General features: G+C 44.6%; 1 protein-coding gene across 6 annotated transcripts in view; it reads right to left on the bottom strand.

Moving 5' to 3' along the window:
• Positions 1–12,899, bottom strand: part of DCLK2 (doublecortin like kinase 2) — a 152,211-nt gene extending 139,312 nt beyond the window's left edge. For 5 of the 6 annotated variants that reach the window (XM_067035638.1, XM_067035636.1, XM_059066712.2 and 2 more), the window contains exon 1: positions 12,234–12,886. In XM_067035638.1, coding sequence (XP_066891739.1) covers positions 12,234–12,654 — 421 coding nt within the window. In that variant the 5' untranslated portion in view covers positions 12,655–12,886. Of the gene's footprint in view, positions 1–12,233 lie in introns of all 6 variants that reach the window. The other variant, XM_067035637.1, reaches the window with a different exon arrangement.
• Between the last annotated feature and the right edge of the window lie 3,259 nt (positions 12,900–16,158).

Below are 16,158 nucleotides of genomic sequence, written 5' to 3'. Positions count from 1 at the left end.
CCTGGACCTGATTTAGATGAGATTCTGGACTTCGAGGCAATGCTGTCATGGAATGAGACTTTTTCAGACCTTGGAAAGGGATGAATGTATTTTGCATGTGGAAGGGACGTGAATCATCGGGGGCCAGAGGACAAACTACAGTAGTCTCCGATTTGGCCCCCCAATGACCCCCACCTCTTGGTATTCACATCCTTGTGTAATCCCCTCCCAAGTATGGTCTGGACTTGGTGACTTCCTTACTTCTAGTGAGTGGAATATTGCAAAAATGGTGGGATGTCACTTCTGAGACTAGGTTATAAAGACTGTGACTTCCCCCCAAAAAATGCATATTTCCAAAACAAACTTGTACGTCTCACGGTTTGGATTTGCGTTACTTCTAGGTAAAACATTTGCACAGTGTAGGTGTTGACACCCAATGACAGTGAGAGGCTCAGTTCAGGCTCCTGAAGGACATCATGTGTGGTCTGAGATACTCTTAGGTCATTCGACCCCATCAAAGGGCAAACAAAGGCACAGAGGAAAACAAGCAGGCTGTGAGGGCTGCCGAGTACCTACCAAGATTTTTTTTTCCACTTCACACCATCAAAGCACCAAGCGTCCATGGCACATTTTAGTCCAATAAATGCACTGTGTCTTTCACTCAATGGAACATGTGTGTGGGTGTGAATGGGTTTGTGTATTATACACAAAATATATTTTAATAGCTAAATCAAAATAATCCCTTAACATTTAAAATGTCCATTTACTGTTAGAAATTACAAATAGCTAAACGCATATTTATTTACACAGTTGGAAGTTCCACAACACAATGTTTTAGCCTACTTTTCTATCAGTTACTATGAAAGTCTCTTATCCACCTCTGTTAAAATACTTACATTAACTGCCTAAAACCATTAATTAGCTTGTAATTACAAACTATTTTTGACCTTTACGGCAGAAAATCAGTTATACAAAATTTGGACACTAAGACTGTACCTAACTCTTGGAGCAGAAGAAAGCACTGAGTTTGACGGTGAGAAAGAAAACTCGTTCACAAGTCTGAAGTGCAAGGGCCACTTGTAGAGACGCAGATGGACCTAGGGACTGTCCTACAGAGTGAAGTCAGCCAGAAAGGGAGACACAAATACCGGTATGCTAACGCATATATGTGGAATCTGAAAAAATTGGTATAGACTGTCTTTTTCCAAAGCAGAAATAGAGACACAGACATAGAGAACAAACGTATGGATACCAAGGGGGAAAGGGGGTGGTGGTGGGATGAATTGGGAGACTGGGATTGACATATATATGATATTGACACTATGTATAAAACAGATAACTAATGAGAACCTACTGTATAGCACAGGGAACTCTACTCAGTGCTCCGTGGTGACCTAAATGGGAAGGAAATCCAAACCAGAGGGGATCCACGAATACCTATAGCTGATTCACTTTGCTGTACAGTATAAACAATATTGTAAAGCAGCTATACTCCAATAAAATAATAATAATAAAGTGTAAGGACGCATCAAGCTTAAGGAAAAGCCTCCCTACACACACACACACACACACACACACACACACACACACACACAATTTAAATATGGTTACAGAGAAAAGAAAAGAACGTATGACTGACACTTAAGGTCTAATATCTGCAAAAATCTTAAAAACCTAAATTCCTTCCCAACTTCCAAAATTGAGAAATAAATTACTTCCAAAAGGAATGTAACCAAGGAAAATAAATGTGGGTATGTTGCATCTACAAGATGGTTTGATGTCCTTAATCAAGTACAGCATCTGTAAGACTGTCCTATCGGGTAGACAATGATGTGCCTATCTCCATCTAACGCACATCAAGGACACGTTGCCACATCCAGCTGGTTCAGAAGAATACAGGGTAAAGAAAAGACAGACAGATTACTATTCTGTTGTGGCAAACAGCTTATTGGGCTTTCTACCCAAACTGTACAGTGCGCAGAATTTAACCTTATGGGAACCAGCAGGGTAACATGAAGTACACTGCTCTCACGTGGGTGCTGTTCCCTTCTGTACTCATTTGGTTTATCTCTGGACCACTGCTGGCGCATTCACAAAATGAACATAACAGCCTTTCCTACAGGGAGGGGCTGAGGACACAAGATGAGATCTTTCACCCATAAGACCAGTGCCCCTTCAACACATCTGAAGGCAACAGGCTGAAAACGACTCACCTCCTAAAGTCACATCCAGTGGTACAGCCTGTGATACCTTCCATGGAGAAAGGTGTGGAGACATTACACTGAACATCTGAATATGTAGGAAGAAGTATGTCCACAAATCCATGCTTCGGCATTGAAATTGGGGAGGAGTTAACTTAAGACCAAAGAGATTTTGTAAAAGTAAAAACAAAAATGCTACTCACTAACCAAAAAGCCTTAAAGCTTAACCACTGAGAAAAAAACATTCTATCTAATCTCCTGGTAGGATGGAACCTACAGATCAGATCCATCATCTGTCTTCCTGCTGCTCAAACCTGAGCCAACTGTATCCCACAACGTACAACATTCACCTTGGCAATTTTAATTTTGTACTTTTTTTTTGGCTGCGCTGCATGGCTTGAAGGATCTGTTTCCCAGCCAGAGATAGAACCCAGGGTCATGGCAGCAAAAGCCCAGAATCCTAACCACTAGGCTACCAGGGAACTCCCAGTTCTGTACTTAATTTGATGATAAGACTTAAAATGTTCATATCATCTTATTCTGGAACATCTGAATGTCTATTTCTAAATCAAGTGCAGCCAGGCCACTCCGTACCCAAAGCCTCAACTCCTTTGGCATCAAGTGGTATAAATCTGCTGGGAGTTAATGAGGAAGAAGTGGACTTACTATATGTACAAGACATGCACAGAGAGTTAAGGCCAGAGGACATAATTTTACTCTGCGGGAATGAAGGCTTGTTAGCAGTGCAAAACTGACTCATCACACGGCATTCTGAAATACAACACACCAAACTCAGCATTCAGCACCATGGTCACAATGGGAACAGTTTAGTGTGAGCAAATAGCATCTGGAGCTTTATGTTGCTATTTTGCATTTTTATTGGTTATACAGTTTTGTTGGTTTTTAGGTTGTCTCGTTTCGGTTGTACTGGTGTATAAGAGCTATATGCATAAGTACATCTATCTTTATAAATATTTAAGTGACAATGTATTTAAAGTAATTAAGGCAATGCTGGGCTTCTGCAACTTGGTTATTAGATTTTTACATTGTTTTTCAATTTTAATTATCCCAAACCTTGCAAAAGTTTGAGAAACACTGCAATTTTAAGGATACTGAGAAAGAGATCTTCAAACCAAAATGTGCCCATCTTACGCTTATTTGTAAGTAAACTGGGGCATAATGCATATAGGGTCAGTCCTTCAGCCGGCTCATCATCTGAGTAGAGGTAAAAACCTCCCTCAACAGAGTTTCCCCAGCTTCTGGAGATCGTTGCTTAAGATCTTCCTCCCTCACCGCCACCCCCTCATCCCTTTAAATCTCACTTTGAGTCTAAGAGGAAGACTTGGCTCCAGTTTTGCGTGCGTGCGTGCGTGCGTGCGTGCGTGTGTGTGTGTGTGGTACGCGGGCCTCTCACTGTTGTGGCCTCTCCCGTTGCGGAGCACAGGCTCCGGACGCGCAGGCGCAGCGGCCATGGCTCACGGGCCCAGCCGCTCCGCGGCACGTGGGATCTTCCCGGACCGGGGCACGAACCCGTGTCCCCTGCGTCGGCAGGCGGACTCTCAACCACTGCGCCACCAGGGAAGCCCTTGGCTCCAGTTTTAAGCAAGTGATGATAGTGAGAATAGCTCAAAAAGATTCAGTGCAAGTGATGAAGGATTCAGAAACCAGATATTTGTCAAAAAAGAGTAGTGATGTTTAGGAGGTGGGCAGAAGCGGGAAACAGTAAAGCATGACCACTGTCATAAAATGTCTGAAGGGCTGCCATGTAGCTCCATCTGGAGTCTTTCATAGCTCCAAACGGTGGCTCTAGAATTACGGGGGGAAGTTACAAGGATGCACATTTTGGTTTGAGATGCTGAGGACCACTCCCATTTATCGAAGAGACACTGCACTCTACGACTCTGCTAAGTGCTACAAGGTTCATGTAGAACCTTCCAGCTATTGGCCTTGATCACTAAACTAAGAAGAGATGAGTTTACGTCAGGCTATTTCTCAAGTTCGTTCTTTTGCAGAGGCTTGATGAAGAGTATAACCAGTAGTAAGTTTCTGTAACTCCTTTTTCTTTTCCTGCTTCCTTAACAGATGAGGTAGAATACTGTTAAAAGACCAAGAAAATGGACAAGGATATTGGGGAAGAGAGCATCAATCACTGCCTTTCAGAAATAATGACATTGTTATTACATAAAAATTAACAAAGTAATCTGAAGTTTCTAAAACATACACAGTGAAGGAAGAAATCAATCAATGACAATTTAAAAACTTCTATTGTGATACATTTTGGTTGCAAGTGATTATAATTTAACCAACATATAAAAAATGGTAACATAGTAGGTCATAATTGTAGATTATTTTAGTTATGTTGAGATGTTAGTAAATGTTATAGTGTAATCAAAAGTACTAAAGTCGATCTCACAAATCACTATTTTCCCATTCCTTGTCTTGAAGGTAGTAGCTTCTGACAAATTGCAATATGGCTAGTCTACTGCTTCAGGCTGCAAGAGATATGGCAAACAGGATAAAATAGCCTGGATTAGAGCAAAAATTATAGCATGTCAATGAATGAAAGAATATCTAAATTCTAGCCTTAAATTATATTTCCAACTCACAGAATTTAAAAAGTATTGTAGAGGGGCTTCCCTGGTGGCACAGTGGTTAAGAATCCACCTGCCAATGCAGGGGACATGGGTTCAAGCCCTGGTCCAGGAAGATCCCACATGCTGTGGAGCAACTATGCCCATGTGCCACAACTATTGAGCCCACGAGCCACAACTACTGAGCCCACATGCCACATCTACTGAAGCCCATGCGCCTAGAGCCTGTGCTCTGCAACAAGAGAAGCCACCACAATGAGAAGCCTGCACACCGCAACGAAGAGTAGCGCCCGCTCTCCACAACTAGAGAAAGCCCACGTGCAGCAACGAAGACCCAATGCAGCCAAAAAAAAAAAAAAAAAGTATTGTAAAATGCAGACTGGATTTAAACTATATGTGAAATAAATTTTCTAAAGACAATGCTTAAAATAAGAATGCTAAAAGACGAACAAAACTAAATCTTAGCTACGTCAGAGAACAAACTCAAAGCAGATGCTGAAAATATTAGGGGGCTTAGAATAGTCCTGGGATTTAAACATACATTCAAATTAAAGGTACAAGAATGATTATGAAAGATGTCCAAAGAGAAAAATCAAATCAGGCATCTCAGACACTAGTGAAATTGATAAATTGTTAACATACAACTATACTGCATCCCTTTTTTCTTGAATAAAAACTTATTTCAAAACTGAAATATGAAGGGGCAAGGAATATTTGCCTTTTGCATGACCTTATTTGACCTCTGCAAATCTAGCCAACTGTCCAGCTGGCTGTCTTAACTAAGAAAGATTTTTTAAAAACCAATATCCACCTATTCCCACCTATCAAAATACCTTATATATGGCACAAAAGTAAAATTAATCATCAAACATCAAGTGCCAGAAGTTTTTATTGACAGGATAAATGAATTAACAAAATGACCATGGTCCCAGCCCTCAATGGGCCTGTACATAATTTTCCCTTTCCTGAGAAGATTCTATGGGGAAGAGCCTCTTATAGGTTATTGAGGGTTTAAGAACTCCATCTAAACCCAGGTAACCACATTCAATCACAAAACCTGGCCAATTTTTAGAGACATGGAGCCAGAGAGATCGTTTCTCTTTCCCACTTCCAGAAGCATTTCCCAAGATCACTGAACTTTAAAGCGGAAGCAGCCTTAGCAATTACCTAACCTTCCTCATTTCGCAGATAAGGAAACCAAAGTCAAACAAGACAACTCTGCAGAATTTGAATGCACAGACCCTACTATGCTGGTGTATAGGATAATGTATGGTTCATTTCAGGAACCACACACAACATATCCTAAACCTGTCTTTACATCTGCAGTGACTGCGGAACTACCACCATCTTCATTTTCCAAATATAAATAACTAACAGGTTTGGCTGCAGCGGTGATGCAGCTCTAGATTGCTGATACATGACCTATGCAAACTTCAGGGGTCAGAATGGACCCCATCTCACAGGTGGTAGAACATAGCAGTTAAGAATACAGAAGTTGAGGGCTTCCCTGGTGGCGCAGTGGTTGAGAATCTGCCTGCCGATGCAGGGGATACGGGTTCGTGCCCCAGTCCGGGAAGATCCCACATGCCGCGGAGCGGCTGGGCCCGTGAGCCATGGCCGCTGAGCCTGCGCGTCCGGAGCCTGTGCTCCACAATGGGAGAGGCCACAACAGTGAGAGGCCCGCATACCGCAAAAAAAAAAAAAAAAAAAAAAAAAAGAATACAGAAGTTGAAAGGCCAAGGAGAAAGGCCTCAGGTTCCAGCCCCACCTCTTCTGACTGATATAAGGGGACAATTTCTTTATCCTCTGAGTCTCAGTCTCCCCAGCTGCAAAATGGGGAAGATAATGCAGCCATATTCCATAAGGGATAACAAGGGTGAGGTAAAACACAAAGTATCTCACACAATGATTGCATATAAAACATCTAAAAAATGGTAGCAAGAATAGGACCCCTAATCCTTAGGGTAATGGTTTACTTTATCAATAGAAGAGACGGAAACAGAAGTGGTAGGAGCATGGGTGAGTAGGGGTGAGAAGAGACCTAGCCAGGCAGTACAGACCCAGAAAAACTCCCTTGGCCCTCTCGACAATGAAGAAAGCAGTTTGACAATCACTAGTCAAGGGAATATCTAGTTTCCCTTATTTCGTAGGACAGGGCCATATAACGTCCATTTCCATAGTTTAAAACCTCATGAAACAGGGCTCTTTTCTTATAACTACCAGTGTATCATTCTGTCTGACCCTCATCTCATAAATGCTCTCCCAAGTATTTCCCTTCTTCCCCCAACCCTTTAGAATTCTTCATTCTGCAAATGAAAATTTCTCTTCCCATTACCTCTGGAAAGAGCTTATTATGCAGCTGCATTATAGCAGACCTGAGTTCCCCCGTTTTGAGGAAATGAGAAGAAGAAAACAATCCGATTTATAGAAGCAAGTACTGAGGAAGAGTCATTCTCTCCACAGCGATGAGTCAGCAGAGCGTCTCTGATTTATCTGGAATATAATCCAATTTTTCAAAATACATATTTTCACAAATACATAGGAACAACCCTATTCAAACTTAATTCATACAAAACTTCCCTTGACAATCAAGAGACTTAGAGGTAAAGTCATTTCCTGGGCTAGTTATTTAATGAACTTATTGTGTCCGAGATCCCTAACCTCACGACATGCTTAGTCTAGTGCAAAAAACAGACCCATATACCTCTAATTATAAAGGTAAGTGTTACAATAGAGGAAAGGAAAAATGCTGTGAGTAAGCAAATGGCAGAGTTCTAAGCTCGACCTCAGGCCTTGGCTCCAGCATCTGTTCCTCTGGGAACACTTTTCCATTGTCCTCGCCAGTGTGGTCCTCCTGCCTCACCTCATTACCACTTCACTTACAGCCCTGCAGCTGGAACCATCGTGTGTGCGTGTGTGCGTGTGTGCGTGTGCGTGTGTGTGTGTGTGTGTGTGTGTTTTCACTCTCTCTCTCTCTCTCTCTCCCTCTAGAATGTGAGCATTCTAGAACTGTACCCCCAGCACCGGAAACAACAACTATCCTCTCAATCAACAACAGTTTGAGCCCAATGCCCCTGAGGTCTGGGAAGAGATTTCACAGAAAGATGATATTTGAAGAGGGTCTTGGATCTAGGAGTCTGCCAGGTAGAGAAGCTTTGGCAGACTGATGATTCAATGTTAAACTGCTATGTCCAATCATCATGCTTGCCTTATATAAATGTGTACTGCTTTTGACTACTATGTGCAAATACCTTACATCTCATGGGTTTATGTTGCTTTCCTCACTATAACAAGTTCCAAGAGCTCAGTTTCTATTATTACTCTAAAAATCTATCATTCAAGGGGATAAAACCTATAATCTGAGTTCTTATGCATTTTTACTTAAATGTAACTTAAAAATGTAACTTAATTTTTACTTAAATGTAAACTCATTTTTACTTAAATATAACTGTCACCATATCTTGGTTTAACACCTTCAAAGAGATTGAATAACCAAAGAGATTCAATAAACTAGGCTTAGTAGGAGAACCTCAAAAACTTCAAATGCTTGATTTTCTTAGAACTTTATTTTTCTTAAATTCAAGTTAATTCAAGCTAATTTTCAAGTTAACTTAATGGAAGAATGGAAGTATATCACCTGTCAAAATAATCAAAATTCTCTCACATGCCAAAAAAATCCAATCAGTTTATTTATTAGTGACTGAGGAGTAAAAGGTATAAACATCATAAAATGACATATTACTTTGGAATGAAAGTGGCAGAGATGGGTAGCTCTTAATTTTTTGGCTCCTGTCAAACACTTCATCAGAGCCATAGACCCACTCCCTGCTGTGTAGGACATTTGCAGCTTTGTCAATTTTCCGGAAGACAGGTTCTGGGTAGGGAAAGGCAGCCCAGGCCATCAGACACTCAATAAATAACCACTTAGGCAGGGGAAGGGTATATACTTTGAGACCACAAAGCATCTAACTTAGATGATCTGCCAACCTCTCTTTCAACAGAAAAGGTCACTAAGGCTGAGAACAGAAGTGAATTTTTCTCAAATCCACAGAACCTAGGGACCCCAACTTGGTCACGCATTGTTTCTACTGTCCTTGGGCATCTCTCTTTGGGACATCAAAATAATTATAGCTTAAATGTTTTGAAGAAGAGAACACTCATGAAAAAAAAAAAAACTAAGCCCCAGAGTTCTGACTGAGAACTTAGGAACTGTGCCATCCAGACATCTTCCGTTGTCCATCAGAGATGTGACACGGTTGGCTGGCTCGTGGCTTCAGACAGCCCAACTTGATTTTCCCAGTACTGACTGTTAGGACTCACAGTCCTCCTTTGAGAGAAGGTCCCCATCCAGTTGTAAAGACTAAACAGGATTACAGGACGCACAGCACTAACTCATTGAAATTAATGCAGCAAGGGGGAGCTAGAACAATAGGCTCAAAATGCCTGCTGGTTTAGTGTAGTGCAGGAGTACAGCCTACACCTGAACAGTTTTTGGTCTCCAGAGACTCTCAAGGGCAGAAGAAAAAAAATCTGGGCCATGCAAATTTCTTTTGTCATCTGAGTTCAATGGGACTGAGGCTCTGAGTGAGCGTTCATGCCTAGCTATCTTGAGTCATCACTTTCTATTCTCCACTGAAAACATTTTAGAAAAAAACATTTTGGGAAAAACAGTATCTCCTAAACTACAAATTTCAAGGAACGGAAGAGGCAAATGAGAGATCAGCTGAACATAATGGTGTAAAAAAATACTATCAGAGAATCTTTATTAAAAATGATGAGCTAAGATGAAATAGTCAATTTTGACAACATGGGAAATACCACAGACCTATTTTTACTGATGCAAATAATAACTTCACAGGTAGCTGGTTAGTTCTTCTGCATGATAAATCTGAACATTCGAGTACACAATTTTAACTAAAAGTTGAAACTATTTAAGTTCTTGAATAGTTGATATTAAACATTGATGGTTCTTTTCTTAAAAACTGCCTATAAACAGGGTATTCCACTCATTTTGTGGGAAATTCAAGACTCAGACAAAGATCTATTGTAAGAGAGAATGCCACTATGACAAAAGAAGTGCTCAAATTTTCTTCTTTTGCAGTAATTGTAGTATATTTAATAAAATGTAATTTTATTATATTTGAAACAAGTGGGCAATTGGCTATACTAGGGAAACACTTCCATGGTGCAAATATTTGTGTTCTACCATTATTTTTCATATTGTGGTGTAATCTGGACTCTACATATGCTTATGGTTCCCCCTCCTCCACAAATCAGTGAATTAATGACTCAAAGGATATTTATCAACCTTCAATTTATAGTTGAACCTACAGTTTGAGAATTAGACTCAGTAGACCATGCACCACTTGGGCAATAACAAACTCAATGTACAATATGTGCTCTCAATTAATATGCATAATGGACACCTTGACCATCTTCCCTAGGATCATGTTCACCGCTGAAGTACATTCATTTCATGTAGCAAATACACTGTTAAAATTACTTCTGAGAAGGAAAATTACTTCTGAGAAGGATATTAAAACTACTGTCCCGGGCTTCCCTGGTGGTGCAGTGGTTGAGAGTCCGCCTGCCAATGTGGGGGACACGGGTTCGTGCCCCGGTCCTGGAAGATCCCACATGCCGCGGAGCGGCTGGGCCCGTGAGCCATGGCCGCTGAGCCTGCGCGTCCGGAGCCTGTGCTCCGCAACGGGAGAGGCCACGGCAGTGAGAGGCCCGCATACCGCAAAAACAAACAAAAAAAAACTACTGTCCTTCCTCAGACCACACCAGGCACAGTATCCCAAGGGCATGTGAGTAATGAGTGTTTAAGTAAAAAAGGCATTGCCTTGATCCTTCCACAGGGCTACTAATCTAGCTTTGGGTCAATCAGAAAATTCGTTACTCAGTTTTGAAATAACTAGGCAAATGTTGCTTTTAAGTATGTAACACGATAAAGCAATAAAGCCCTTTTAACAATGTATCTTCACTTTATTTATACTCCTCTGGTTGTCATCATCTCCTCAGGAAGCCTTTAAAACCAAAACACTCAAGTGAGCAGGAAAATTTGTGAAGTCACTCACTCACACACTGAAAAGACAACTTAGTTTTGGCTGGGTCCTCATCGAGCCAGGGCAGGGAAGACTTTCAGTAACAGTGACTAAATAGAATCTCAACCACTTTCAGGACTCCGCAGTGTGGCTACATCAATTTATTAAAAGTGAATTGTAGATGAAAGGGCATATACCGCAGGTCCTGTATGACAAGGCATGTTGCTTCAGTTTCCTCATGTGTAAAATGGACAGTGTCTTCAGAACATAAGAACATGATGTGCTAATATAAGAAAAATAGTTGGCTTCACGTTCAGTTTCCTTCCCCTGCCAAGCCAACACTGCTATGACTACCACAGCAATATGTGCCATTTGCATTAAGAAAGATGCATGAGAGCAGACTGTATATAAACATACAGTCAGCACACATTTGGATTCTGTCTGATCTTTATGGGTGGTGTTTAGTTCTGGATATAGGTTCTTAACTACTAGTAATGCTTTCTCTCTCTGAAGTGAAAGAAGAGTAAATACTGCAGGAATTCAAAGATGACACAACATACAGCCAAAAAGTCCCTTTGAATCAAGCATGGTTGACGCCCTAGGCCTAATTTATAAGGGGTCCCAACTGCTGATTCCAATGGCCTTTATCACCCTAACTAGCTACTTTCAGTAGGGGAGGATGCAGGAGAGATTGACCTTGATTCACCTCATTACCAACCAAACATGGAAAACCCTTTAGCACAACGGTTCTCAATCTCTGCAGCACATTCAAATCTCCTGAGGAGCTCTGAAAACTCCAGATGCCCCGACCACACGCCAAACCAATTACATCCAAGTATCCGGGGATGGGACCCAGACACCCATATTTCTTAAAGTCCCCAGTGATCCAAGATGCAACCAAGGTTGAGAACCACTGTCTTGGATCGCCCCTCCTGACCTCATGGAACTTCTGCTGCAAGGCAAACCAGGAAAGCCAACCTAGAGTGTTTCACAACCACGGCTTCTGAGTACAGCAGGTGCAACAGGGTCCTGAACGCTGAAACACAGGTGCCGGCACTGAGCTCCACACAGAAGGGCTGAACAGTTTATGAGCTAGAGGGTTACCCAGATGCTCACGTGAGACTTTGCACTTCAAAAAAGGCAAAAAACAGAAACAAGTCCGCCAATCTTAAGAGATGTCACCAAATCCCGTTAGGATTTCTTTCTTTCTTTTCTAAGGCAAATCTTTTGGGAAGGACAGTCAGAGTCTATGTGAAAGCGCGCCCCACCCATAGAGCCTGCGTTAAAGAAGACAGAACCGCACAATTCCTGCGGCCGCCTAGAAAACCCCCCGCAGGCTCCCCCAGCGCCGGGCGAGCGCGTGCACCTGTCGGCACGCGGGGCCGCACCTGCCGCGCCGGGCCCTTCCCTCCTACCTTCCAGCAGCTCGTCCAGGCTGGTGACCTTCCGGCTGCCGTCGATGGTGTAGATGGTGCGGACACCCTGGGGCAGGTTCACGTTGTCCGACAGGGAGCGGGTGAGCTCCATAAGCAGCGCATCGAAGGACCGGAAGCGGTCGCCGGAGATGGCAAACACCAGGCCCTTGAAGTAGCGGTCCCCATTCCGGTAGAAGCGCGCCTTCTTGGCTTTCTTCTCCGAGCTCAGGGCCTGCAGGGTCCGCGTACGGTAGAAGCTGCAGTGGGCACTGTGCGCCGGGCTGGGGATGAGCCCGTTCCCCTTGGGGCCGGAGCTGCTGCTGCCCCCGGAGGAGCTGGGCGCCCCTCTCCGCGACCCCGGCCGCGGCCTTTTGTCCCGTTCCTCAAAGTGCTCCAGCTCGATACTCCTGGTGCTGGCCATCGCGGCTGCTCCAGGGGCGCCCCCACGAAACACGTCCCAGCCAAAGCCTCCAGGTAGTCCAGGGTCAAGGCGAGCACCGGCTCAGGGACGTCTAGCTGCGAGCAGCCTCAGGGCGCCGGGACACCCAGCTCTGGCATCCCGCCCTCTCCTCGCAGGTGGAGCCGCGGAGGCGCCGGCCGGCCCGCGCCCCCCTAAAAGTGGCCGCAGCGCCGAGCTGCCCAGCTCATTGTCCGGCGCGCCTCGCTCTGTCCCTCCCGCTCGCCGGGGAGCCCCACGCCCCCCCAGGCGCCTCCTCCACCCGGCCACGCCTCACAACTCCCTCCCGGGAGCCCGCCGGCCGCCGCCAAGTTGGGCCGCCCGAAGCTCGCCCCGGGCCCGCGGGCGCGCACAAAGCTCGGGCGCCCGCCGCGGCTCGCGTCCGCCCGCCGCTCCCGGGAGATCGGAGGGGAAGGAAGGAAGGGAGGGGGAGGGGCCGCGAGCGTGGGAGAGGCGCCGCTGGGGCGTCGGCCCGGCTCCGGCTCCGGCCCCGGCCCGCTCACGCGCCCGGCCCGAGGCCCGGAATGCCGCGCCGCCGCCTCGCTCGCCCCCAGGCCCTGCCCGAGGGGCGGCGCGCGCTGGCTGGGGCCGAGAGCACGGGGCACGCCAGTCCCTCCCGGAGTCTGGCCCTAGCGGGAAATAACGCAGCCCGCCTCCCCCGCAGCCGGCCGGCCCGGCCCACCCGCGAGCATCCGCCCCCGGGCCCGGCCGCACCGCCTGCCCTGCCCGCTGTCAGGGCTGGAGGGGGCTTCTTGCTCCCCGACGGATGCCAATCCCCGGAGGGAGAGAGGTGGGAGAGGAGGCTCTGCAGCGCGAGACGATCGGCCCCTCCAGGGTCCTAGGCGGCCCCGCCCGCCTGACAGCCCCAACCCCGCTCCGCGCTCTGATGGGCGCAGCCGCGGCGCGCGCTCCTCCGCCTGGGAAACGGAACCGCGCAGGTCAAAAAAACTACAAAGGAAGGAGATTCAAGGGCAGGGATCACATCCCTCAGCCAGCCTCCAAATGAGGAGCCGAGGCTAAACTAGGGCAGGAACCTGAAACATGGCATTGAATTGGGGCACACTATTTATTTTTTAAAAGGAAATCTGGAGCTTTATTTAAAAATCCTTTGCTAAAACAATTTCCGTTGCAGATTCGCTAACATGGTACGTTCAGTAACTTTGAATGAGTGACTGACCAGAAGTTATTGTTTTTTGAGGAATTTACTTAATTAACAAGTATTTATTAAAGCATGCAGTGTGCCAGGCATTGTCTCTGCCGCTGGGGATGCATTCGTAAACTGAAAATCCCTGCACCCCACCCCCCCTTACATTCAAGTGATGTTTATCGTTGTCAGTTTGAGCTTCTCATTAAGTAATAGGTCTAACATTTGTAAGCACCCATCATACTCGAAGTCTTAATTTAGTAGTGCCCGGTCAACAGTAAAAGCATATTCCCCAAAGGCTTGTGAGAAATATTAGTTACTTCCCTTTTACCATTAGGGAAAGATGAAACTAAAAGAAGTTTGGTCCTAATCTGACAGGTGGGTAAATTACCCCGAAACCTTAGGTTATTCACCACCTGTTCTCTGAGTGGCCCTAGACAGCAATTCCAAACCGACCTGTAAGGTAAGAACATGGATGCTTTTCTTGGAATGAACTAAGTCCTGGAAGAGTATGAATCAGAGAAGGCAGAGATATATGCAGTAGTTCTTCAGCAGCTGTGAAGCTGCCCTGGCATGCAGTGCCCCCAGAAGATTCCTGCTTAGTGCACCATAGTTCTCCCAGGGCAGTCTCAGGGACACACCTGGGCATACCTGACTTCTAGAACCAGACCTGGAACATGCTGGGAATTCGGGGCTGATCTGAGGCTTCAACATAGTTTTCCAGGGGAAAAACTGTGAAATATAATTAGGTCCATGGCCATAATAGACCTTAACACAGACCAATTAAATCAGAACTTCTGGGGATGGACTTCTCCAACAGTAGTTTTTGGAAGTGCTTCTAATGCACAGCCAGCGTTTCCAACTATAGGCTGTAACATTAGTATTCAAACAGATCAGTGCTGCTTCTCAAACTCTGATGTATACTTACATGTAGTAGGGGAAATCTCATAAAATGTAGATTCTGATTCAGTAGGTCTGGGGTGGGGTGGAATTTGAGATTCTGTATTTCTAATAAGCTCCCAGGTAATGCCAATACAGCTGGTCTTGGCACAACACTTTGAGAAACAAGGAACTAAACGGCAAATTTCTTGAGATAAGGCCTCATTAAGTACTAGTAACTGCAGAGCCTCTCAATTTTGCAAATGGCTTAAAATGGGTGCGTCCATTTGTTTTGCTCTTACCCTTTCTTGAGAAAAGGCCCACTTTGTAATCTATTGCTATAGTAACAGATGATCCTACACCTAGTGATTCAGGACAATAAACGTGTATTATCTCAGCAGTTTCTGTGGGTCAGGAAAGTAGGAACAGCTTCCCTTGATGTCTCATGAGATTGTAATCAAGACATTGATTGGGGCTGCAGTCATCTGAAGGTTTGACTGGTGCTGGAAGATCTAAGATGGTTGGTAGGAGGCCTAGGTTCCTGGCCATGAGCACCTCTCTGTAGGGTCGCTTGAGTGCTATCACAGCATGTCAGCTGGCTTCCTCCAGAGCAAGCTCCCAGAGAGAACATGGTGGAAACCAAATGTCTTTTAAGATGTAGGCTTGGAAGTCATACACTGTCATTCCTGCAATAGCCTGCGTAACCTTACACAGGTTGGCCCTGTTTAATGTGGGAGAAGACTATACCAGGATGACTACCAGAAGCTCATGGAGGTCACCTGGTAGCACAGGTTCAATCAAACAAGCTTTAGGACATAAACACATTTTCTCACTCAAAGATTCCTGATAAAAGAGTTCACCCTTCTTAAATAGTGAATACAACAATATAATATGCCAGTATTTTAACATGATTCCCAAACATTCTATCCCTAAGTTAACAAAGATTACTGCTTTGCAAGAGGGGCTGGGGGAGAAGAGAAAGCATTTCCAAAGCTGTTACCTAATTTTCAAAACCGCTTTGTTCCTGCTCTTTGCATTAATTTGTTTGAAGAACTTTATCTCTGACCTTCATATAAGAATTGAGATGCAATCACCTTTCATAAGATAGTTGCTTAGTGAATATGGTATACATCAAGACCCAGCTGGCCAAAATTTGAAGATTTATTGGGGCAGAAAAAAATTAGTTTCAGCATTACAATTCTAATGCCAACAAAACTTGAGGGTTCTAGGTAGGCAGGTATTAATTTGAGTTGTTACTTCCTGATCTAAAGTTTATAGAGCCAAAACAAATTCTTCCCTTTCACGGGGTTGCAGAATGTGCAGAGTAAGATATTTCAACTGGCATGTCCTTTGCTGAGATGCCCCCTTTCTTTTCTAACCAAGAAACACTACCTGGGACTTCCCTGGTGCTCCAGTGGTTAAGACTCTGTGTTTCCACTGCAAAG

The sequence above is a fragment of the Kogia breviceps genome, chromosome 6 (assembly GCF_026419965.1).
Source record: "Kogia breviceps isolate mKogBre1 chromosome 6, mKogBre1 haplotype 1, whole genome shotgun sequence".
NCBI classification, from domain to species: domain Eukaryota; kingdom Metazoa; phylum Chordata; class Mammalia; order Artiodactyla; family Physeteridae; genus Kogia; species Kogia breviceps.
The sequence above is the reverse complement of the archived record's forward strand: the minus strand, read 5'-3'. Positions and strand labels throughout refer to the sequence as shown.